Genomic DNA, 25,541 nt, shown 5'->3' with positions numbered 1-25,541 from the left:
AAGTTTGCTGTAAGTTTGCCAACTTCTTGAAGATAATAAGGATGTTCTTTGAAGCAGCCATAACTCCATCCTAATTGGTATAGGAGTACATACTTGACGTATAGAAGAACCTTGAAGCGATTAACTACTTCTGGTTGTCTCCTCTTTATCACTGTCTATAACATCAGCTCAGTGACTAATTATTTCTACACGGTAAGAAAGTCAGTAATTAGCTATTTTCTCACCCAGTTAAGAAGGTTAGTAAGAAACAACTATTTTAGAAACAAAGCAGAGGCCCGTCTTTGGTAACAGTGGGGAAAGCACCAAGAAAGTCGGTGTCCTTGGGTGCTTTATGAGGAACACGTGAGAAGGAAAGCAAGCCCAAGGGCTGCGGTGAACAAAGGCAGTCAGGCCGCTCCACAGATGGCTGGCCCCGAGTAGTATGGGCACTTGCCAGGCCAAATCCCTAGCCCAGGAGATGCGTCCTTTCCCCCCCCACCCCCCGCCAAAAAAAAAAATAAAAAAAAAAAAAAAATAAATCGGGTGAGGCAGAGTTAAAGATTCCCGACCAGGGCCGGGGGTCGGCGTGCTGAAGGCATCGCCTTAAGGGAGCTGCCGTCCCCAGAGACGCGCCTGGGCCTTGCCGGGGAGCGGGCTCCAGCGCCATGAGGGTGGCCCAGCGGCCCCCCGGTCCTCGGGCTGCTGAGAGGGCAAGGCGGCTACCCGCTGTGCCGGGGAGGAGAGGAGAGAGGACGGGAGGCGGGGCGGCCGCCCCGCCTCCCCTCCTCTCTCCTCTCCTCCCCGGCAGAGCGGGCAAAATGGCTGGGCGGAGAGCAGGCCGGGCCCTCCGGGCGCTGCTGCAGCCGCCCGCCCGGGCCGCGCCGCTCACCCCGCGGGGACCGGCCGCCTCCTACGGGTAAAAACTACAGCTGCCCCCTTCCTCTTGCTCCCTCGTCCCGTCCCTTCCCTCTCCGCCCCGGGGGGTAGTTGACAGGCCCGGGTGGGTGTCACCGGTGTGTGTGGAGTGAACGAGGTGTTTTATCAGAGTGGGTGTACGCTAGATTTGGGGGGGGGGGCGGGGGGTGTAATAAGATGGCGACGCTGGTGGCAGCCTGAGGTGCCTGCTTCCGCGGTTAGGCGGGAGAGGGAAGAGCTCTTCCCGTAGCTGCTTCGCCTCTGCAAGCGAGGGGCTGGGCAGTCCCTTCCCCTTCGTGCCTGTCACCCTCCCCTCTGCGGGGGGGGATGTGTGTGTCCATTTTCCCCCTGCCAGGCAGGAGGTGCTGCTGACCACCCTGCTCCTCGGCCGCCTGCCCATCAGGCGTTTCCTGGAGGTCACCGAGAAAATCATAGAATGCTTAGAGTTGAAAAGGACCTTAAAGATCATCTAGTTCCAACCCCCCTGCCATGGGCAGGGACACCTCCCACTAGACCAGGCTGCTCAAAGCCCCATCCAGCCTGGCCTTGAACACTTCCAGGGATGGGGCATCCACAACTTCCCAGGGCAACCCATTCCAGTGCCTCATCACCCTCAGGGTAAAGAATTTCTTCCTAATATCTAATCTAAATCTACTTTCTTTCAGTTTAAAACCATTACTCCTCATACATATATGTAATATATATATAATGCTGCTTATTCTGCAAATCGTATTAAGGAAAACTGACATAATACCACATTTTTTTCCCTTCTGCACAGATAAAGACTCAGTTGTATTGTAGCACAGCTGGCACAGAAAAGTAATTCCAGATTAAGAGTATGAGGTGAAGTGTGTCCTCCAACAAGGCACAGTACAAGACCTGCCTACTCTTCATCTGTGCTGTCTTGGTAAACGTAGGCAGTATGTACGCAGTCACAGAATCACAGAATGGTGGGGTTGGAAGGGACCTCTGGAGATCATCTAGCCCAACACCCCTGCCAAAGCAGGGCCACCTACAGCAGGCTGGACCGGAACGCGTCCAAGGCTGGTTTTGAATATCTGCAGAGAAGGAGACTCCACAACCTCTCTGGGCAGCCTGTTCCAGTGCTCTGCCACCCTCAATGCTTCTCAAACAGCTTATAAACCCTAATGCTACTAATTCAGTTACAAGATAGTGGGGTTTTCTTGTTTTATTTTAACACAGCTTCTGATTATGCCAACCAGTGGAAAATGCAGTCTTGAAGAAAGCTTTACAAAAGTTTAGCCTTCATGCTGACTGAAGTGACTTCAGACTTAATAGAAGTCTGTTGTGGGAAAGACCAAATCTGGTTTAGGTGTAGCCAGTTCCAGTACAGTGTCTCAGCATGTAAAACAACAACTCATTTGTTCTTAGTCCAGAAAGTATTGAAAATGCTCTGTATGTGAAACTCCTGAATTTCATTGGACTTTGCACTGAGTCACGATCAAATGAAAGAAAAACATCACAAACTCCAAAATTCTCAAGTCCCTGATGTTAATAATTAATCCTAAAAAATGTAGAACTGTTTAAAAAAATCTAGCATCTGGATCAGGAAAGCAAAATATATGTCTCTTGTCTAAACTACATGCTGGTAACTTTTTTTTTTAAAAAAAGGTAGCAGAGTGGTGATTATTTCAGTTTTGTTCAGAACTGTAAATGTTTTTGGCAATTACTCATCAGAAGCAAAAAAAAAATCACGTATTTCTATAAAAAATAATAAGAACAAGTTGCTCATTTGCTGTGGTGAGAACTAGGATAAAACAACCTGTTGAAATGCGTGACAACCCAAAAGATGGTATATCAAGAAAAAAAATAACAAAACGTTTTCTTTTATAAACAGAAAAAAGCAAAACTCAGATATTCGAAAAGGAATAAGAAGGCCATCTGAATGCTACATTCAGAATTCAAGTTGTGAAGTATATAGCCACATCAGGTGTGATATATAGACTTAAAGGAGGTTTAACATTACAGTCAAACTAATGACTTGAATCATGTTTACATAACAATTCAGCAAAACTCACTGAAGTTACAATGGCACAATGAGTTCCTTTGAGTTGTATTCTTGACACAGATCTGCATTTGTAGTCCAGTTTTAAAACTGGATCTACACAGGTAGAAAAAGCTGATCCTATTCTGCAAAACCACAGCTTATATGTCAGCATGGGGCATTTTTAGTTGCATTATGTAGACTAAGATTTTATGTAAAATGCAAATGGCTTTGTGTTTGAACAGCTGCTGTGGTTCAGCTGCCACATACGTACTGGGAACCTGAGTTCACAAGCTATTGTTCATTTCCATTTGACTTACGAGAAGGGTTTCAGTTTGTGGGATTTTTTTACACATCATCATAAACTCTATACGGGTGGGACTATGCTTACATGCTGTAATTAGTTCAGACTTCGTATGTTAAAATTTATTTTTTAATGAGTTGCACGGTATGTATTATGGAATAGAGATTATTGTTACCCATAAGACTGGAAAACAACATTTCTGTAAGTATGCGCATGAAATTCATATCGGTTGAATTCATGGGGCAAGAACATTTACCTAGGTAAATTGAGAAGTGTGGGGAATAAGAGTTAACCATTAGATAATCTAATGGCAAAATTCATATCGTATTACTACCTTTAAGTAAAGTGAGTTAGGTTGTTGAAAAGATGTCTTGCAACCATTAGGGCACAAACTTACTTAGGAGACCAGATGCAATGGTTTATACTGTTAAGAAGATACCTTCAATGTATGCTACTTTTGCGTTCTCACTAGGTGTTTGTGTCTAGGCATGGTGTCTCAGGGTACTTGTTTGCATTTACACAATTTGTCTTGCTTTGTGCTGAAGGTTATCGTAGGGATTTAGGGGTCCGGGCTGAGAAGTGGCCTATGTGGTCAGTTTCTGTGGAACTTCTTTGGTGGGTGGGCTTTTTGGTCAGGTGGTGTTTTCCAATTAAACATTATCTCCTACTGAGATTACGCCGACAGATATATTGTTATCACATTCTTCTTCTCCACCCTCATCTCAGTGCAAGGTGGTTTTCGTTGTAGACCACCTGGTTCATGAGGAACCATAACGGTAGATTGTGGTTTCTTTGGCAGATGGAGAGGCTCGCTTTAGCAATAACAAGGTGAACACCAGCCATTTCAAAAGTTATGCTGTGACAGAATGAGGTTTCTCCTCTCTAATATATTTCTCTCAAAACGTTTCTGTAGCTATGTGAAGCTGCTTTTATATTCCCCTCATTGCACAGCCAAGACTTCCCCCCCACCCCCCCTTAACTTAAGTCATTTAACTACATTTGTGAAACCTAAGTACAAATGTTATATAGTGGTCACAACTGAATACTTCTCTGCTCCTGAAAAGTTTTTTATTTAGTCTTCTGTGCACCCATGAAAGGCAAGTCGCCCATTTAAATCTCACTGTAGTGTCGTAAATATCTAGAAAAAGTAATTATTCTCTATTCCTTGAATGACCATGTAATAATGACAGTTAACTGTCTGAGTATTTCCCTTTTTCTCTCCCTTTCTTCCATCCCTAGTACTTCAATAACATCTGCCAAAATCCAAGTGAATGGAGTCCACCTGCATTATCAGCAGACAGGAGAAGGAAACCATGCGGTTCTTCTGCTTCCCGGAATGCTAGGTCTGGAGATTTTGTCTTATCTTTGTAGAGTGACCACCTCTTTCACCATCCGGCCTCAAGCTAAACTGCATAAAACTATTTTGTAATAAGTTCAGCACCTGATTATGGAGCATTGTCGTTAAAAAAATTGCCACACATACAACAGATAGGAAAAGGCAGAGTTATTGCAGTCAGTTGGCAGTTTTTAAATATGTCATTTATCTCACCAGGCATCTTTTATACAACGTCTTGATTTGTGTAACAGTCACACACACTTTTGGATTTAACTGTGCAAAGGGGGTGTCCAGCACAGGTGGCAAATAGCTACACAAGGTACAAAATAACAGGGGGGGCGGGAGGGAATCAGGTCAGCTATATTTGTTACACAGACTGAGTTATGCATTCCTTTTTAGAAACTGGGTGCGTTCCAATTGAATTAATAGACATAATGCAGCACTTGCAGTTTATTATCATAGTGAAGAAGGCACAGTTGAGACTTCCTTTTTGCTTAGAAATGTATTTTCATGTTTTGGTTATTCAGGGCAACATCATTAAGATTCTCAGTGGGTTTTTTGATATGGACAACAGGTTCTGCTAGCTAAGTGGTATCTGTCCATTGAGACCACTGCTTTTGATAACAACCTTTTAAAATTAACACAGGCTTTTTTTTTCTGGGTTCTTGCAGTTCTGAAGAACCAGTCATCAGACTTACTAGCAGTTCATGGCAGGCTGTCAGTAGGACTGTTACTGCACTCAGAGTTGGGCTCACGCCTAACTGAATTGCAAGATGAATAGAATGTCAAGAACTGAAGAACAGGAAACATTTGTTCTTGGCAGCAACATTTCCAAGACTTCATGAAGTGGTTCTTTCTTTCAAAGAATTCTCAAGGGGAGAGTGCAAAAAAGTTAATGCTAGGGGTGCTTTGGTAGTCTCATGTTTTAACCTATTCATTTTAAACAGCTTTTTAAACTAGTAATCCTGTTGCCAATGCTAACTCTTTAAATAGAAATAATGTATTTCTTCAGTTGTGAGTAGTAGTATTACTATTAAGTTTACATTGCTATTTTTCAGTTATCATTATGACAAACAGAAATAGTTAGGCTTAGTATCTTTAGCATTATTAAGTGTATTGTTTAATGGTTTTGGGCAAAATGTGAGGGTGAGCTTTACATTCTGACTGTCACTTACTTCTTCCCTTTGTACTGATACTAAGTTTTCGATATTATTGTATACTACTTACAGTATTAACAGACTAATAAGTGTGTCGAGGCATTCAGATAAGTGCTTTTTAGCTCAATAGAATTAATTACTCTCTGGACTATTTGTAAAGTACATTAAAACAAAAGTGATGTTTCTCTTTCTAACTGGAAAAGCACTGAAAAAATGCAGCATTCAGGTGTGCCTTCATCCTTGTGGATTATTTTTTTTTAAGTTATAAAAAATACAAAAAGTGTATGCACGGTAGTGCAGAGATTCATACAAAGCCTATGTAAGAATATGTGATTAATATTAATCAAGTTGCATTGGTACTTTTCAAACAACCTGATAGTTTTCTTCTGACTCTAGCTATTAACTAGTATTGCAAGAGAGACAAAATCGTGCCAGGCTGTAGGCAGCTCATCATGGCATGCTATATATAGCCTCTTTTATCATTTAGACCAGTTGATGGTATAGGAGGAGTTATCTGAGGACGTATTTCTCCAAGTAAACAGAAAAAAAAAACCTCTTAAATGCCCTTATATGGCCTTTTTAATATAATGATGGATAGCCAATTTGATATTTGATTTATATCGTTTGAATACATTAGATCTGAACAGGCTTTAATCAAGTAGCTTGTGATACTGTTACCACATGACCGTACTGCAAATAAGAAATAAATTGCAGTCTTACCTTCATGCTGGTGTTCATAGACAGCTTAGTGCAATAGGCTGGAGTACTTCATTTCTTTAATCCTTTGAAGGTCTGAGGCATCAATAAAAGAAACTGTTCTGCATCATAAAAATTGGTGTATTTGGCTTATTTTGGTAACATATATATTAGAAAAATCAAAAGTAACAGTTTCATGCTTTCATGTCACCACTGTTTCCTCAGGCAAGCTCAGCTTTAAGCACCAATATTCTCGTAGAAGTGTTTTATCGAATAAGGACAACTGTCTCACACAGTGCTTTTCAGTTACAAATTTGCAGCTAGAGTCAGTGTATTCCCCCCCTTTCAGTTTCATCTGTGCTGCCCAGATAAACAGCAATGACCATGCTAGTGCTTTAAATCTGTTAAAGATAAATCGGTACCCAGGTACCAGGTACCCAGCTTAAGATTCTGTATTAAAGCAGAGTTTTTGATAAGCTCACATAAGCTAGCAGAAATGTTTGGGGTTTTTTCCTGAGCATATTGCAGATAGTTCTAAAGATTTTTATTGTGGTACTTCCTGTCTGAGAGTTGCAATGGTTAGTTACAATTAGAAATAAAGTGTACTTCAGCTGATGGATAGTCTCTTTTTAGAATTAAAACACAAGTTTCCTCAGGTTTCCATTTAGAGTATGTATACTATGTATGTATTATGGTGGTTACTATAATTGAAAAATGATGTTTCAGGGTGTGGTCAAACTGATTTTGGACCACAGCTCAAGTCTATGAATAAGAAACTTTTCACAATTGTTGCTTGGGATCCTCGGGGATATGGACAGTCCATTCCTCCATCTCGAGACTTTCCTCCAGATTTCTTTGAGAGGGATGCAAAAGATGCTGTGGATCTTATGCAGGTAAACCTATTCTGAGATTTTACTGTTTTACGTATATATATATTTAAAAGCTGTTTACCTTAAATTTTGAGAAGGAGGAAGAGTAGTGTTAAGCAGGTTGTTTCCAGCAGACAGCAAGTTAGGCAAAAGAGCATACAAATGAAGGCTTAAAACTGGGCAGATGCACACTATTCTGGAAAATATTCTCTTCTTCCATCTCTTCTGTGATATACATAGAGGCTCAGCAATGGGAATTCATTATAAAGCAATATTTTTTTATTCCAAGACCCTGCCCTAAGAGGTTTGCAGCCGAGAACCATATAAGTTTAGGTGAAGTGTGTATAAACACCAAAGTCTATGCTAAGCGGTTTAACTGAATGGATGACAGTAGTGAACGGTTCTTAGAAAATTTTCTAGTTAATAGAATCTTGGCATTTTGCCTTGAGCAGTCCATTTCAAGAAACATTTTATTCTAAAAATTAACTTGACACTTTGCATTTTACAGCATATCACTGAAATAATTTTTGTGGGAAATAGAAGAGTTCCTGTGATCATACCAGATCTCAATAACTAATACAGCTGTTGTGATTATAAAGAATATGACCTAAAGTCGTTATGACTTCTCCATCTTGCAGAATTTTTTATTTCAAATCTGTGTATCTGTGTTCCTCTTTTATTCCATCCTATAAGCGCTAACACTATTTTTCTGGTTTAGTTTCAACAAATATTTTGGCTTTGTTACAGTAAGCTATACAGTCTCTTTGGCCATGTTAAGAAAGTTGGCAGAGCATTAAAATTCCAAAAATATGAGACAAGATTTAGACAGTCAATCCAACTGTATTTCTGTAATAAGCAGTAACCTTGCAGAAACCCATCTGAAACTGGAATTGCAGCCTTCCTGGAGCATTCTGCATAGCAAAACAAAATAAATCTGACGGCAGAATCAGGATTAAGACACAGTTTCGCCCTCTAGCCATAAGAGCAATCTCTCTGCACTGTAAATCGCCAATTTCTTCTGCTATGCTAATGAAGAAAATAAAGATGCTGCCATGGATAGGTGACAAACTTTCAGTCGAAATGGTTGTAACCCCCTTTCCCGTCTCTGTTCAAATAGTAATAAATGCAGAATAGAAAACAGACCTGTCCCCAAAGAGAATATAACCATGTAGCTTCCAGTCAAACAGAACAGCAGCCTACCAATCTCTGAAGCTGCCAAAACAAATGACACATAGCATCCTGTTTTTTTGAAGATGTTTATTGATATAAGCATATAAGAACAAATTCTTGTTTATTATTCTTCCCAAGCGTGGGTAACCTGCTTCTATTTTAGCATGATGTAAAGGATAACACAAATTCCAAGGAATCATAGCAACTAGAATTTGCAGAATAAAACAATTTTTTTTTTGTTGTTTTGTTCTGGAACAAGAATTCCTGCAGAGGGCTTTATAATGATTTTTTTTTTTTTTTTAAATACACTATCTGGCCTACATTTGGCCAAAAACCCCATCCGTATAGGTGAACCTTCAGAACCTTTATTCTACGCTCCTCCAGATTCTGGTGTCTCTGCTGGAGCTGTGAGTGCTGCAAGGTTTCTGTGAAGTAACAAAAGCTGAAATTCTGCAGAGCGTTTAGCACCTTGATGCAGATGACACTGCTCTGTTTCACCGTACGTGTTCTGTGAAGGAGTTTGCTTGAAATAAAAGGAGTATAATGCAAATAAGTCCACTTTGCTGCACTCCATCCCAATGTCTAACAACAGCAAAGGCCAATAGTGTTAAGACAACCATGGAAGTAATTAGGGTTGATATTTAAGAGGTTCTAACTCTTCAGAGCTGCTGTCCTAGTGAAAGGATAGGCTTGGCCTTCTCCAAGTTTTTGTAGGTCAACTGCAACCCTTACTTGTGATATACTCCCTGTGATCCAATGAAAGCATATGGTACAGAGTACCATTGTATTGCAACTCACTATCTTAAGTTCCTTCCATCGCAGCATACACGGTCATTTGATTGCGTTTCAATGCCTGGATGGAGAAGGTGATTTCAAAAGAGATTTTGTTCACTACAGGGAAGAGCCAACACAAAATCACCACAGAATTGAGGAGGTGCAACCAGCTCTCAGGTTATTGCCAATATTAGGGGAAGGCCTGTAGTGTAAGTAGTTCAAGATTAAAGCAAGAACACATGCATGTTATATCCAACACATCTGTTACACCACACTGGTTTTTGGAAAGCTGCAAAGAATAAATGAAATTCTTCCTGCTGCAAAGGCATCCTGACACAACCCAAAGAATGCATCAAGATAATGGCTAGTAAACAAGAGAAATACTGGAGGCAAATAAATCTCAGTTGAAGCATTGGCAAATAACCTGGCATGAAGAACAAAAATTTTAATCAGCTATTCCACCCATCAGCTGACTTTGGGTTCTGTAATGTGCTATTGGAGATAGGAGAACAGCAGCAGCAACAGCAAAAACTTAAACTTTACAAGCACTGCTGCCAGCTCCCAGACCTCGCCAAAACACCAGTAACTCTTCAGCAGCGTGATACTGAAAGCTGGTCACAGATAAATGCTTTTTCAGCAGGCCAGAGCCAACTTGCGATCAGCTGCTAAAATTCGAGGTTCTCTTCTCTTGCTGTCAGCTCTTACCTTACATGTCTCTTTCTTTCCCCTACCTTATTTTCTTTTCAGGCTTAGCTGGGTGAAATCTAATATTGAGCAACACTACAGTGAGCCTAATACCAAGGAAGAAGCCAAAACCAGAAAATCCTGCTAGCAATAGAAGTTTGCTAGGTATCGAGTTGACTGATAAAGTTATGCCTCTCTTGAACGTTAAGTTTACAAGGAGGAGTAAGCTTCCAGAAACTGCTTTTTCTCTCTCTGTAGTTGTTTCTCTCACTGCCTGCATTTTTGCTTTCTTTGGACAGAAGGCAGCAAGCCTGAACTTCCAACAACAGAACACCAAGCACCAAAACAATCCATTCAACTAACTTGCTCTTTTTCTTCCAAAAGTACATCATCTTCCTTAATCACATCTAAAAGGCTGTAATTTCTGCAAAAACAAACAAAGACAGGCCCTTTGAAAACTTTATGTTTGAGGGAGTTCACAAACTGAGGTTTCTGTATGTAAAACTGCAAAAGCTGCTTAACCATTTAGTATCATTCTGAGTGGCATTAACTTCCCCACCCTTTGCCCACTGAACATCACACAGAAAATCACCTCCCCTGTCTCTGCCAGTACCTCCTACCACAGATTGTGGTATATGAGGAAACAAGAGCTTCAAATTCTAGTGGAAAGCATTGTACGAGTCGGAATGAATTAAGGTCTTGGTTGTCATATTTTTTGCCCTGAGCCTTCCTTTTCAAGGAGGAGGAATTTCATTATTAGCGTATTCTGAATTGCAATTCACCATAAAGTAACATTTAAAATGTACACTTAAAAGCTTCAGAAAATGTGAATTAAGCACTAAAATTTGATGCAATCCTGTAGCAAATACTTTAAGCATTTTTGGTTGTTACAGAGCAGATATATTTTTTTTTTAGATGAGCTAGCATCAGTAAATTGGATCACTGTGTTCCATTTCTCAAGTCTTAAACTTTTCTTTTTCTTAAGTTCATCTTGGTCTTGGACTACCTACCATCTCACACTGTGATAGTCTTTGCCAACTTTATACCAAGAGAATCCACAGATTCTCGATACCATCAGGCTCTCTGAAAAGGTCTTTATTCTCCATTTTAAATAAACATTTCTTAATTTCAAGAGGACTTGAAATCTGGTATGGCTACTGTCCGTTTCTTTAACTAGTTGTAGAAAATTGGAAAAGCAGGTATAATTTCTTATTTTCTAAATATTTGAACTTAAATATTTTTATGTATAGCAGGAAAATTATATTTTCTAATTATGAAATCTAATTATAGGTCAACTATATGATGTTGTGTCTATATCTGTACTGTTAGTTTGCAAGAAATATTTGACATTTGCTTGTAAAACCAGCTGATGATTGGCATATAACTTTCTTGTACAAATCAAGGCACTGAAATTTAAGAAGTTCTCTTTGCTGGGGTGGAGCGACGGTGGAATTACAGCACTCATTGCAGCCGCAAAGTATCCAACTCTTATCCACAAGTTGGTTGTCTGGGGAGCAAATGCCAGCGTTACTCAAGAGGATGTGAGAATTTATAACGGTATGTACAAACTGAATAGCATATCCTAAAAGAATTATTTTCATTTCTTCTTGACCTAAGGATCTTAGTCACATAACAGCTAAGTGGAGACAGAGTTGACAACGCAACAAACCTAAAGGAACAGGACACAGAATTCACCAAGTTGCTAAGTATAAGAACAGATGAAAGCCATAGTGACAAGCTCCCTAACAACTACTCCAAGAGTAGTATGTCATTTTTTATAAGTCCTTACCAGCAGCTGCTGAAAAGCATAAGTTATAATAGCTTAACAGTAGTTTTCAGAAAGTAAAATTTTTGTTGCTCTAACAAGTTCCTAAAAAATAAAATGCAAATAATACTACTGATCCCAGACTTGATTTCCTTTATCACATCTTGCACAACTTTAGACAAGGTCCACAGAAAAATCACTGGCCTGTGTAACAAAATGTAACAAATTTTGCCTCTAGGGCCTATATAATACATAGACAGTAAGAAAACAAGCTCATAACTTACCATTTGTATTAAATAAGCAAATGAATCATTCAAGTAAGTGTCCCAGGATGCCTTTCTTATTTGTATTCCTTTAAAGTTAACTACTGTGGTTACAAAACCTTTGCAAAGTTAAGAAACGTAGGATTTGTGATCCTTATTCCACTCACATGAAATAGGATCTGGACATTTGTCACTTTAAAGGAAAATAGCAAAAACTGCTGGTGAACTCATCAAGAGACCTTATTTCCTTTTGAAATTAAAAGAGGCTCTCAGCAAATGTAACCCAGTATGGCTTCGTTTAAGTGATTGGATTTTGATTTATACCACCTGTGAAATCTGACTGTCTCCCTTCAGCTAAATTACAAGTGCCTGTATTGCACATGTGTACTTACCTCACATGTGTACTCACCTACACTAAAGCACTTTTATTGGTAGCAGTAGTATATTTTTAGTTCAGTAAGCAAAATGCTTTTTAGCTCTGTAAAAGCGCTGCTTTATTCTTTACGTGCTTTTACATGGATGAAATTTTTATTATGTAATTACGAAATGCATGTGAACTAGTATCAGCCAACAGGCTAAAATGTAAAAAAAAAAATATTTTTTTTTTAAAAAAGAAGTCGTACTTTACACGTAGCACCCACAGCAGTGCTGACCTTTGGCCTCTTCGTGGATTAGTGCTTTCAACATCTCTGTCTGGGTGATGGAGCTAAGAAAGTAGCCACGCAAGCTTTCTACAACTGGCCCACCAAGTGCATCTCAGCTGCAGTGAAGGAGCTGGTGCAAGAGAAGGGTGTTTATTTGGTATCTATGTCCTTTCAGCATTGGCTTCCCCTCCCCCCCACTTTTTTTAAATTAAGGCCAGCCACAAGGATAAAACAGTAGATTCTATAAGGCAAACAGCTGTTCAGGAACAGCTAGCCTGGGGTGACCAAACTCATTTACAATCAGATGCTGTTATAAAGCACTTTCAGTCACTGCTACCTTGCTCATTTGGCTGAGCAGGTTCTGTTTGTTAATTAACACCTCACTCCTTTCTTCCCTTAATTCCCATTCGAAACCAATTAAAAGCTTTGGATTCACCAGGGGGAAATCATGTCTGACTAACCTGATAGCCTTCTACGATGGCATGACTAGATGGATAGATGAGGGGAGGGCGGTAGATGTGGTCTACCTTGACTTAAGCAAGGCGTTTGACACGGTCTCCCACAGCATCCTCATAGGGAAGCTTAGGAAGTGTGGGTTAGATGAATGGACAGTGGGGTGGATAGAAAACTGGTTGAAAGATAGAGCTCAGAGGGTTGTGATTAGGGGCACAGAGTCTAGTTGGAGACCAGTGACGAGTGGTGTTCCCCAGGGGTCAGTACTGGGTCCAGTCCTGTTCAACATATTCATCAATGACCTGGATGAGGGGATAGAGTGCACCCTCAGCAAGTTTGCTGATGACACCAAGCTGGGTGGGGTGGCTGACACACCGGAAGGCTGTGCCGCCATACAGAGAGACCTGGACAGGTTGGAGATCTGGGCAGAGAGAAACCTTATGAAGTTCAACAAGGGCAAGTGTAGGGTGCTGCACCTGGGGAGGAACAACCCCATGCACCAGTACAGGTTGGGTGCTGACCTGCTGGAGAGCAGCTCTGTGGAAAGAGACCTGGGAGTCCTGGTGGACAACAGGATGACCATGAGCCAGCAATGTGCCCTTGTGGCCAAGAAGGCCAATGGCATCCTGGGGTGCATCAAGAGGAGCGTGGCCAGCAGGTCAAGGGAGGTCATCCTCCCCCTCTACTCTGCCTTGGTGAGACCGCACCTGGAGTACTGTGTCCAGTTCTGGGCTCCCCGGTTCAAGAGGGACAGGGAACTGCTGGAAAGGGTGCAGCGGAGGGCTACGAGGATGATTAGGGGACTGGAACACCTCTCTTATGAGGAAAGGCTGAGGGATTTGGGTCTCTTCAGTCTGGAAAAAAGACGTCTGAGGGGTGACCTTATCAACGCTTATAAATACTTAAAGGGTGGGTGTCAGGACGATGGGGCGAGGCTCTTTTCAGTGGTGCCCGGGGACAGGACAAGAGGCAATGGGCACAAACTGGAACATAGGAAGTTCCACCTAAACATGAGGAGGAACTTCTTTACCCTGAGGGTGGCAGAGCACTGGAACAGGCTGCCCAGAGAGGTGGTGGAGTCTCCATCTCTGGAGACATTCAAAACCCACCTGGACGTGTTCCTGTGTAACCTGCTCTAGGTGACCCTGCTCTGGCAGGGGGGTTGGACTAGATGATCTCCAGAGGTCCCTTCCAACCCTATGATTCTATGATTCTATGATTCTATGATTCTTTGCTAGGGGCATATATTGCTGTTTGATGATTCTGTACTTCTTAGGTCTCTTTCAGGTTCTATGCTATGCCAACCTTGTTTTGGGCTTTATCGATACAAAGCTGGGCAGCTGCAATATGGTTTAGTGAAGTCATCCTTGTGGATGTCTGGTTTGTGAGCAGTACTGAAAATTTTAGGAGGGGAAAAAAATAGGTAAATCTGATAAACAAATAACTAGAATGTCAGATTATTTGTACAGATTTAGCCAGCCTGCCATGAGTCACAGGGCTCTTGCAAGTAGAGTTGCTTGTTTTTCTGTAAGATTATGGCAAATGTACCATGACGTCAGCCTGCTGGAATGCCTTAGTAAGAGCTTCCTTCCTCTGAATACTGGTAGGAGCCATGGAAGGACTTCCATCCATGCGCCAAAGCAAAAGGCTGAAGGATATAAAAAAAGAATTGCCAGCTCTGGCACGCTGTTACAAAACAGTCCTCTTTTTATACACAATGTACCTCCCTGAGTTTCTCTTCTGCGAGCCCTCCAAAAAGAAATATCAGAAGTTTTAGGACTGGGTCCTTTGATTATTATTTTCTGCTGTTCTTGGTGACCACAATAACAAGATGGTCTTCTGCAACTCAGGAAGACCCCAGCAGAGATTGTAAAACTACCTTTTTTTATACCCTTTACGTACTATGAATGATTTAAAACCATTCAGTGTGGTTTCAAGTTTGAAATACACATCTGCAGTCTGGTTTGAAAACTCACTGATATTAGGTGTTGACAGTACTGGGTTATATCTTGTTGCCGGAAAGGACTTAACGTATTTCAATGTTATTTTATGTAGGCATCCGAGATGTTTCAAAGTGGAGTGAAAAGGTCAAGAAACCACTAGAAGAGCTGTATGGACACAAATACTTTGCAAAAACCTGTGAAGCTTGGGTAGATGGAATATCTCGCTTTGCTGAAAAATCAGATGGTAAGGCTTTTACAGTGTTAAACTGAAGCAATTATAGTAGCAGACAGTTCTGGATAAAAAAAAAACCCAAACAACTCAAATCTAACGGTTCTCCTAGCAGCCAGTAAAGGAAGGACTCTGCATATGGCATTAAAAACTGGGTCTGACTCACACTCATGAACAAAGCAATTACTTTGTAGATGGTTCACACAACCGGCAGAATACAGCAGGAAAACACATTTACGGGAAGCGTTAGCTGATGAGTCTCTCCTCTTGTTCTGCCACAAAACTACACTATTAAATCATTGCTTTTGTGCAGACTGAACAGGAGGGATTCTGCTCAAGCCTTTTTCTCCTCTCCTCTCAGTTTTGAAGGATTACCTCTTGGTGACATGGTTTAGATATCCCAAAAGTGAGACACGTTCTTTCCAGTTTCTGCAAACAAGAGCTGAAGCACCATTTCAAAACTAGTAACATATAATGAGTTAAAAAAGAAGGAAGTTCAGATTTTGAGAACTCAGAATTGACAAAACACATTTAAAAAACACTATTGACACAGCTTAGGTTTTTAAAAATCCAGAAAGAGTAGTTAAATTAGACAATATAATTATTAAATGTTTATCTCTGAAGATTTCTGCAATTACTCTATGTAGTAGACTTTTGCAGCCAAGGATACCTGCAGTTCTGTTTTAATTTAGAGGAAAATAGCTTTTGATTTGCCTAACGCAGAAATACATAGTACATAAAACAAGGATATACACATTTTCCTGTAGCACTCATAATGAAAGACAGGAGGTGACATACATTAAAAGGCAGCAGGTACTACAAGGAAAACATTCCTTCATTTCATATTTTTTTCCATAAAGTTTTGCACAGGATCAGCAACATGGTACTAGAACTTCTCCCAGTAGAGTGATGTAACAAATTGTGATCTGATTTTATTTTACCGTTTCTGAAATGCACCTCCTTAAAACTAGTTTGTTCATAAGTCCAAGGCCCAGGCTGGTGAAACTCTGGCTGTGATATCCTTTCACTGCCTGCACAAGCCTCAAACACAATGAGTTGGGGTCACTGTGAAAAAGAAGCCACCTGGAGACATGTAACAAGGAGCTGAAATACTTAGGTGCTGTAACTGGGTCAGATTTTGGGAGAAGGCTAACATTTCCTAAAAAAAGATAAGCAACCATCAGCCTGCAGGTTTTTTCCAGGCGTAGCTTGGGGGGGGGGGGGGCAACTTAGACTACAAGCAGGACTCCTTGGAATTAAAGTTAAGACACCCTCCACAAAAGTTGCAGATATGGCAAATACTAGAAAAGACGTTAATAAACCACATCAGAGGTAAAGGGAGGATGGCAAAGCCTTTGTTAGTCAAAAACTCAACTCAAGCTCTTTTTAAGAAATAGATTATTTGCCCTAAATGGGACAGCTTTTAGTGTGAAATGCCATAAGAAATGAACTTTCAGAAGGTGCCAACACTTTCTGAAATTGAATAAGTCGTATAACGCTGGAAAATTCAAGAGTCTTCTTGCTGTTCTGTGTTTTTTGGAGTAATATAATCTAGTGGTTATAGTATAAAACAGTTTTAGGACTGGAAATAATAGTTTGACTGCCAACTACATCCTTAAGTAAATAACCTAAATTTACTTGTTCTGAAAACAGTCATTTATGCAGGTGTTTGAGAACTATGGGTAAAATGTTCTAAGTGAAAATATTTAACTGGTAGAACTGCAAACCTAGTCTATATAAATAACCAAACAATTGGAAAAACTTTGTGAAACAGGATACGACTCCAGAGCTAGGGAAAGTGTGCGTATATGAGCATTAACTGTACAGCTGTTAGTAGCTGCAAGGAGACAACTACAAATAAGGCAAAGTTTGCTCCAAGAGAAATGGAACATAAAACACATCAAGTATGTTTTGCCCCCAGATTCTCCTGTGAGAGCATGGCAAGTAAGTTGGGCAAAGAGTATGGAAACTGGGTTACTAAGGGACAAGGAAAAAAGAAAGGGGGGAAAATAGAAGAGTCTTTAAGGAAAAGCATTAAAATTATTTCTAGTGAGATTAAAGACTAGCATGCATAAAATTATTCTTGAAGTTCTATAAGATGAATGGGCAGGGAGAATAACCTTTGAATAGTTTTAGTGTAATTTGTATGAAAGTGTTACTCATTGCACCCAGCAAAGAGTCCAGAAGGTGGAACAGGCTTGGATACGACCTAAGTTAACTTGTTGCTAAAAGTAGCAAATCTTTTAACTGACAACTGATGTAACAAAATGTAGCCTAAACATGAAGGACAATAAGGCTCAGGCTGACAAGAACAAAGCCAGAGAGTTGCGTGGATTTGCTTTGAGTAGTCAAAGAGAGCCCGGGGGAAATGTGGGGACAGAAGTACTTCATTCGCTCTATCCATTTGTGCTACTATCCATTAATGAAGCAAATTTTAGGGAAGTAACATTTTGGAGAAAGAAATGTTAATTATAGTTCTGATTACATAGTTCTGCAGATTAATTGCATGCTATCCACAAGGAGAAGCAATAGCTAGAACCCAGTGGAATTCGCAGTCCTTAACAGAAGCAGTTTCAGTCTTTAATACTATTTTAAAACAAAGTGTGACCTTCATTTATTTTCTCCCTAGGTAATATCTGCCAAGAATTGCTGCCAGATATTAAATGTCCCACATTTATAATTCATGGTGAGAAAGACCCTTTGGTTCCAAGGGCTCACGCAGAATACATTCATAAGCACATCAAAGGCTCACAGTAAGTTATATGATGGAGTATTTATAAATCATTGTTGAAGAAAGAAGTTCAAAGTCACGAAATAAAAAACAAAACAAAACAAAAATCAAACAATAACAAACAAACACACACCGCAGCCAGCCAAAACAAAAATTATTTGGACAAGTTTTCTCTGCCACAGACAGAACTATTCTAAACTTCACTAGCAAGTTACATTGCAAACAGTGTAGCTGGACCTTTCTTGTGATATAAGTAGTATAGTATTTTAATAAGCTCCGTCCTAATGTTCTCCAAGAGAAACAAAGTAAGGTCCTTTTCCTCTTTCCACTTCATACACAGAACCAGTCCCTAACATTTATCAAAATAAGCAAGTTTCTTCTGTTTCTCTGTTATGGCCACTGCAATCCTTTTGTTGTGAGAGACCTTATTTCTGCCCCGTTCAGTAAAGCAGTGAATTTAGATGCTATGAATGGAGAGAGATTCCGTTACTGAAGAAGCACAGGATACTGATGTTTGCTCTGCCTTGTTGATGTGAATAACAACCTCAAAGATTCTGTTTTTCCAATTGTCCCATGAATCTTCAGTGTTTTTAGGAAAAAAAAAGTACAACTATGCTCAGAGATATTACTTTATAAACAAGAAAATCTCAGGGCACCATCTGCTTCATTTGAAATCTCCAGCTTCCTATGAAACGCTGGGATTTCACCAGCTGAATTTTCTTCATGGATTTGCACACAAATTGAAGAGTTCTGTTACTACTTAATGACAGACCGTGATGATTATCACTGGAGAAAAGAGTGAGGAGAACAAACCTCATTTTTATGAATGCAGAGTGTCGGGAACTGTTTCACTGGTGTCATCTCTGTGAAAGTTTGAGTGATATATTTGCCTTAAAGTCAGCCCCACTGTTCATAAAAATACATTATGCCACAGGAAGATAAGAACAAGAGACCTTCCTAACAATCACATGCAGGTGTTTCATTCCATGTCTGCTAGTTAGTTACTCCCACATGCCCTGCTCAGATGAGCTCTAAAATGCTCCAGATGATGACTAAAGCAAGTCATCACAAAAACTAGACAATGATCAGATAGCTTCTCTTTGAAAGACAAGCAGAGGAGAAAACACAGTTAGAAGTTGTGATCCAGTAAAACGTAGAGGGCTTCTTTGCATGTCTTCACGAAGTGCTCCCCCATAAGTGTATTTATCAGCAAAGAAATTAGACTAATGGTATTCTCAGAAATTAATACTTAGGTACATGGTCCCCTTCTTCCCTTGTTGCACTGGAGATGACAAGTTCCATTTTCACAATTTTCTGCTTCACACAGAAAAACTTAAATTAAGCATATTTTCAGTAACACATGCTTCTGCCATCAACTTCTCTTGCCTTGATTTTTATCAGTAGAAAAAGCTTTTGCTGATTGTAGGGCAGATACAGTGCCTGTTTCTCTTGTGGTAAAAGAGTGTGCCATCAATCTGTATTTGTGTGGTATGGCTAGAGTTAAGTAGCATTACACTGGCTTAATGGCAGTATTGAATACCATCCACAGCGCTATAGGTTTGCACGTGTGTGTGCTGCTTGGTCTTCGATAAAACATACTTAATGAAATTCAGACAGAAGTGCTAGAGGAGCTGGGTACGTTCACACGCTGTTGCTCTTTTCCCCAAGACAAAACACCACTTGTCACCACTAAAGGAAGCAAGACCCCCCCTTGCTGTAGTGGGGCTTAGGTGACACGAAGGCAATACAGCAAAGTAGCAGTCAAGATGGTTTTAGGTATGTTGAAACTGTTTAGTAAGTGGTAGGATAAAATAATTTAAAGAATTTCCCACCCCCTTGTAAAGAAAAGAAAGTACATGCCTGAGGTATAGAGTTTTTCCCAGACAGAAAGCAATGGAAAGTAGCATTTTAGGCTTGTCACGCTCGTATCAGTATTACAGTCTAAAAATGTAACCTTCATAGATACTACTTCTCAGTTTTTGTTATAACTGAAGAAATCCTGACTTCCTTTTTCACTTCAATGGATGAATGGATGGTGTTACTTTTGGATTTTGTCTTTTTGCAGAAAGACTAGACAAAGTTCAAATGACAATTAAGTTTGGGTGGTGACAAGGAATCTATGTGTTTGTAGTGATCTCTCACTGTGCTCACTGCCCAGCACAACCACTGTTCCCTGAAAGAGGCAAAAGAGCTCAGGTATTTCACATACCTTTTAAAGATGCATCCCGCTCACATTAATTTTGGAACTTTATCTTCTTTGCATACCACCAGAAAGGTTCCTAGAAACTGGGCCTAGGAGACAAGAGTTTGTTTTAAGCTTAGCACATCCTCCCCAAAGTGGGGCAAGCAGTATGCTTGTTGCTTCAACTGTGGCTGTGGTTCACATTCTGAACCACATACACAGGGACAGTACTTAGAACAAGAATTACTTCAGTTCTGTATTTGCGTAACCAAGAGCGAGGAACGAGACAACAAATTTCAGTTACCTATGCTCACAGAATGTAATGCATATTCAGTGTTTGATGTTTTTCTCCTCTTTTAAGGTTGCTTCTGATGCCAGAAGGAAAGCATAACCTACACCTGCGTTTTGCAGAGGACTTCAACAGACAAGTTGAGGATTTCCTGCACTGACTTAAACTGTAAAACAAGTTAGAGGTGTTTGTCCTTGCCTGGTTTAGGAATTTTAATTGGCTTTCCATTTTCATTCAAGTTACAGGTAGGTTTGAGTCCTGTAAGAAAAAACATTAAAGATATTTGCATGAGAAGCATACATTTTGAGAATATGTAAGCCTCAGTGGATCAGAGCACACCACTGTGGCGCAAGATTTCTGACGTGTCTTTAAACTTACTTCCTGACATGCGGGCTGAATAGCTGTTCTGTGTCCGATAGAGGTGTTAAGAAAGACAGAAAACATGATCTAGAATACATGCCTTTATGTGCTCTTAACATTAAAGGACAAAAAACATTGTAATAACTGGGATTCAGAACTGTTACATTGAGAAATCTGTCAAAGTTACAAGTGCTGAGAGGATAATTGGGTACACAGCTTCTAGAGAACATGCTTCACCACCACTATGAGAAGTCATTCAGTACACATGCCTGCTTTACAGAAGTTCCTTTGATACCAGGGGAATTAAGCCTCATCCTCCTCTCCTTCCTCTTCGAATTCCCCCTGCTCATCAGCAGTGGCATCCTGGTATTGCTGGTATTCAGAGACCAGGTCGTTCATGTTGCTCTCAGCCTCCGTGAACTCCATTTCATCCATGCCCTCGCCAGTGTACCAGTGCAAGAAGGCCTTGCGCCGGAACATGGCCGTGAACTGCTCCGAGATCCTCTTGAAGAGCTCCTGAATAGCCGTGCTGTTGCCAATGAAGGTGGCGGACATCTTGAGGCCACGTGGGGGGATGTCGCAGACGGCCGTCTTCACATTGTTGGGGATCCACTCCACAAAGTAGCTGCTGTTCTTGTTCTGCACGTTGAGCATCTGCTCGTCCACCTCCTTCATGGACATGCGGCCCCGGAAGATGGCGGCCACTGTCAGGTAGCGACCGTGGCGGGGGTCGCAGGCCGCCATCATGTTCTTGGAGTCGAACATCTGCTGGGTCAGCTCGGGCACCGTCAGGGCTCGGTACTGCTGGCTGCCACGGCTGGTGAGAGGGGCAAAGCCTGGCATGAAGAAGTGCAGCCGGGGGAAAGGCACCATGTTGACCGCCAGCTTGCGCAGGTCGGCGTTCAGCTGGCCAGGGAAGCGAAGGCAGGTGGTCACGCCGCTCATGGTGGCCGACACCAGGTGGTTGAGGTCCCCGTACGTGGGAGTGGTCAGCTTCAGGGTGCGGAAGCAAATGTCATACAGGGCCTCGTTGTCAATGCAGTAGGTCTCATCCGTGTTCTCCACCAGCTGGTGCACAGAGAGGGTGGCATTGTAGGGCTCCACCACCGTGTCCGACACCTTGGGGGAGGGCATGACGCTGAAGGTGTTCATGATGCGGTCGGGGTACTCCTCCCGGATCTTGCTGATGAGGAGGGTGCCCATCCCAGAGCCCGTGCCACCACCCAACGAGTGGGTCAACTGGAAGCCCTGGAGGCAGTCGCAGCTCTCCGACTCCTTCCTCACCACATCCAGGACAGAATCCACCAGCTCCGCACCTTCCGTGTAGTGGCCCTTAGCCCAGTTGTTGCCAGCCCCACTCTGACCTAGAGGATCGGACCAGAAGCAGGGTGCCGCGTTAGTGCCCCAGGGAGGAACGGAGATGACCCCACTTCTCCTGCCCCATGGGGTTCCCCCCTCACTTCCACCCCCACTGTGCTGTTGGGATTCGGGTCCCCCAGCTCACTCGCACACTCGCTCGGAGCCTTTTCTGTGCACAGAGCTCTGGCTTTAGGACTCCTCCACCCCACACTCACTCACCAAAGACAAAGTTGTCGGGCCGGAAGATCTGTCCAAAGGGGCCGGAGCGCACAGAGTCCATCGTGCCGGGCTCCAGGTCCACCAGGATGGCACGGGGGACATACTTGTTACCTGCGGGAGGAACCAGCGACAGCATTACAGCCCCGCAGGCAGCATCAGAGGAGCCCTGCTGTGCTCCCTTCCACCTCCCTGCATTTCCCTGGAGATGCACGCTCTCTCCATTAAGCCTGCCATGCCATCAGAGCCATTCTGAGAACAAAGCTCTTACAGGAGTCACTGGCAGATGACATCTCTTCTTCAGGGATTTTTCCAGCTACAATGAACTGCCATGTCTGCCCCATTTATTTAAGGATGTCTGAGGAAGCAGAGACACTTACCAGCAGCTTCATTGTAGTAGACGTTGATCCTCTCCAGCTGCAGGTCGCTGTCCCCGTGGTAGCTGCCCGTGGGGTCGATGCCGTGCTCATCGCTGATGACCTCCCAGAACTAGAAGAAATTTTTGGAAAAGGGCAACAATTAACCACAGCTGGCCAGTGCCAATCACACCCACCAGCACCGTCTGTGCGTGCCGACCACTCCCTGGCATGGCAGAGCAGCTGCCCGGGGGGGGAAGGTGAGTCAGTGTCAGAAGGGCTTCCATGACCACAGCAGCTGCAGCAGCAGCGGGCAGACAGGCAGCTGGAGCACCGAAACACGAGTCAATTCTTTTATAGCCTGCATCCAAAGGATGACAGCCCGCGAGTGTCAGTTGTGTGGTCTCCCATTGTCTAGCGGTGGCTTAAGACCCTCTACAAGAAGATGGCAGCACCTCCAACGCCCGTGGTGGTGGTGGGGTTTTATCCGTGGCACTGAAACACAGCTCGTTCCCCCCCTCGGAGCCGGCGCTGCAGAGGGGCGATACAGCGGCGAGGCAGCGGCGGGGCGGGGGGAAGGTTGCCGCGGCTGCCTGCGGGAAGGCAGGGCAGGGACGGGCACGGCAGCAGGACCCGCCACGCCTTTGCAACGGGAAGGGCCCCCTCCCTCCACCCCGCCGCGCCGGGCCCCGTACCTTGGCGCCGATCTGGTTGCCGCACTGCCCGGCCTGGATGTGCACGATCTCACGCATGGTGCCGGTGTCCGATCCCGCTGCTGATCCCGCCTTCGCCGCCTGCTCCCGCACTCGCCGCCGCAGCGGCCGCGCCCCGCGACTCCCCTTAAATCGGGCGCCGCCGCTCCGCCCCGCCGGTGACGTGATGCGGGAACGGCGCGCAGCCAATGGGCGGGCGGCGGCGGGGCGGGGCTGCGGCATTGTCTCCCGCCGCCGGGGGGGTCCGGGACCGGCTCCGGTCACGGACCCGGACCCGGAGCCGGTCCCGGACCCGGTTGCGGGCCCCTCCATAGGCTGAGCGCGGCTGGCTTGAGGCGCGGGAGGCACCTCGCCTTCAGCCGTCGGGAGAGCGGCCGGAGTCGGGCGAGGCGCGGCCCGTCTTGGGATGCAAAAGTGGGGGGAAAAAAATAAAAAACCCAAATCGTAAAACCCCCCCACCCTAACTCCTCTTTGCACACCTGTTGGAGCTTGTCCCCTTACTTTCTGCACCTCTGCTGTGCTGCAGCAGCAAAGCACACACTGCTGTCTTTTATTAGCACCCTCAAGCCTGCATTTCTAGCTCAGGCCTGCTCAACCACATTTTGATATGTTTTAAGCACAAGAACCATCTTTCCATAGCTCAGGCACCTGAAACAAGTGGGGACTGGGTGGCGATGATAGAGCACACGGATGCTTTCAAGCAGCACAACCCTCCTTTAGACAGTGCTGACAAACCTGTATGTGTGGGGCTCTGATTTCGGGAATGCAGAGGACGTGAAACTTTATACTGCTACTAAAGAACGGCTTTTGCTGGGAGTGGTCCAGTGGTGAACACCCACAGGAGTGGGATATCTTTTTTACTCTAAGTGAAGTTGTGTTCTGTCTCACCAGATAGCTGCCATTTGGAAGATATTGGATCATAGAATCATAGAATAATAGAATGGTTAGAGTTGGAAGGGACCTTAAAGATGATCTAGTTCCAGCCCCCCTGCCCTGGGCAGGGACACCACCCACTAGACCAGGCTGCTCAAAGCCCCATCCAGCCTGGCCTTGAACACTTCCAGGGATGGGGCATCCACAACTTCTCTGGGCAACCTGTTCCAGTGTCTCACCACCCTCATAATGAAAAATTTCTTCCTAATATCTAATCTAAATCTACCCTCTTTCAGTTTAAAACCCTCAAAAGAGGTTTGTCCTCTTGCTAGCATCTCTGCTTGTTCACTCATAGAAATAAACCAAGCTAAGTACATGGCGGATGACTGAGGCAGGAGGGACAGTTCAAGAACACCAGTGAGAACAATGTATTTGAACCAACTGAGATACACACATGTATCTGCACCGCTGCCAAGGAGAATATCTGAAATAAATGTAAGCAGGGTCTATAATGGATTGTGCATAAACTATCAAACTTGACTATAAAACATTAATTGATTCACAGATGTATATTTTTCAGTAGTGAAAGTATCTTTGCCATGCAGCTGGCCAACCCAGCGAGGACAGCTTTACACTAGGACCAGGGAAGGGAGATGACAACCCACGATCAAACGAGGAAGCAGTGGAGTGGGTTGGCAAAGAGGATGCGAAACAATGTACCTCGTATTCAGCACAATGGAACATGACGGGGTCCACCTCAAGCACAGTATGGGAGTGCCGAGGGGACAGCATGGCAGGGCAAGCTCTCGCACTTTTCCCAGGGAACCAGCAGGCTTGTGTGCCTCTCTGAAGTGCCTCTACACTACTGCGCACAGCATGGGCAATAAACATGACAAGTTAGAGATCTGCGTGCAGTTGCATGGCTATGGTCGCCCTGGGATCACAGAGACATGGTGGGATAGTTGACACAACTGGAGTGCTGCGATGGAGGGATGCAGGCCCTTTAGGAAGGACCAGCTGGGAAGGTGAGGAAGGGGACTTGCCCTTTGTGTGAGAGAGCAGCAGAAACAGACAGAGCTCTGCCTGGGGATGGATGATGAGTCAGCTTAGTGACATCTAAAGGATCAGGATTAGTTGGCAAACCAATGTGTGCTATGCTGTGGTGGATGTCTGCTAAATATGTCCTGATCAGAAAGAGAAGTAGATAAGACCTTCAGACAATTGGAAGAATTCTCGCGTTCCCCTGGTCCTCAAGGGGAACTTCAACCTCCACAAT

The 25,541-nt window shown here is 43.2% G+C and overlaps 2 protein-coding genes across 2 annotated transcripts; one reads left to right on the top strand and one right to left on the bottom strand.

Annotated features, from left to right (window-relative positions):
• Positions 1-774: 774 nt before the first annotated feature.
• Positions 775-20,682, top strand: BPHL (biphenyl hydrolase like). The gene is made up of 7 exons (XM_063325997.1): positions 775-895; positions 4,443-4,546; positions 7,119-7,285; positions 11,293-11,446; positions 15,070-15,201; positions 17,816-17,939; positions 20,461-20,682. The coding sequence occupies exons 1-7, from the start codon at positions 798-800 to the stop codon at positions 20,546-20,548; spliced, it is 867 nt and encodes a 288-aa protein (XP_063182067.1). The 5' UTR covers positions 775-797; the 3' UTR covers positions 20,549-20,682.
• Positions 20,683-20,836: 154 nt separating this feature from the next.
• Positions 20,837-23,533, bottom strand: LOC134511670 (tubulin beta-1 chain). Its single transcript, XM_063325996.1, has 4 exons — positions 23,375-23,533; positions 22,704-22,812; positions 22,327-22,437; positions 20,837-22,112 (listed from the first exon to the last, which is right to left on the bottom strand). Exons 1-4 carry the CDS (start codon positions 23,429-23,431, stop codon positions 21,052-21,054), a joined length of 1,338 nt encoding a protein of 445 aa, XP_063182066.1. The 5' UTR covers positions 23,432-23,533; the 3' UTR covers positions 20,837-21,051.
• Positions 23,534-25,541: the final 2,008 nt, after the last annotated feature.

Source organism: Chroicocephalus ridibundus, chromosome 2 (genome assembly GCF_963924245.1).
Source record: "Chroicocephalus ridibundus chromosome 2, bChrRid1.1, whole genome shotgun sequence".
Lineage (NCBI taxonomy): Eukaryota > Metazoa > Chordata > Aves > Charadriiformes > Laridae > Chroicocephalus > Chroicocephalus ridibundus.
Note: the sequence above shows the minus strand (reverse complement) of the source record. Positions and strands in the feature narration are given on the sequence as shown.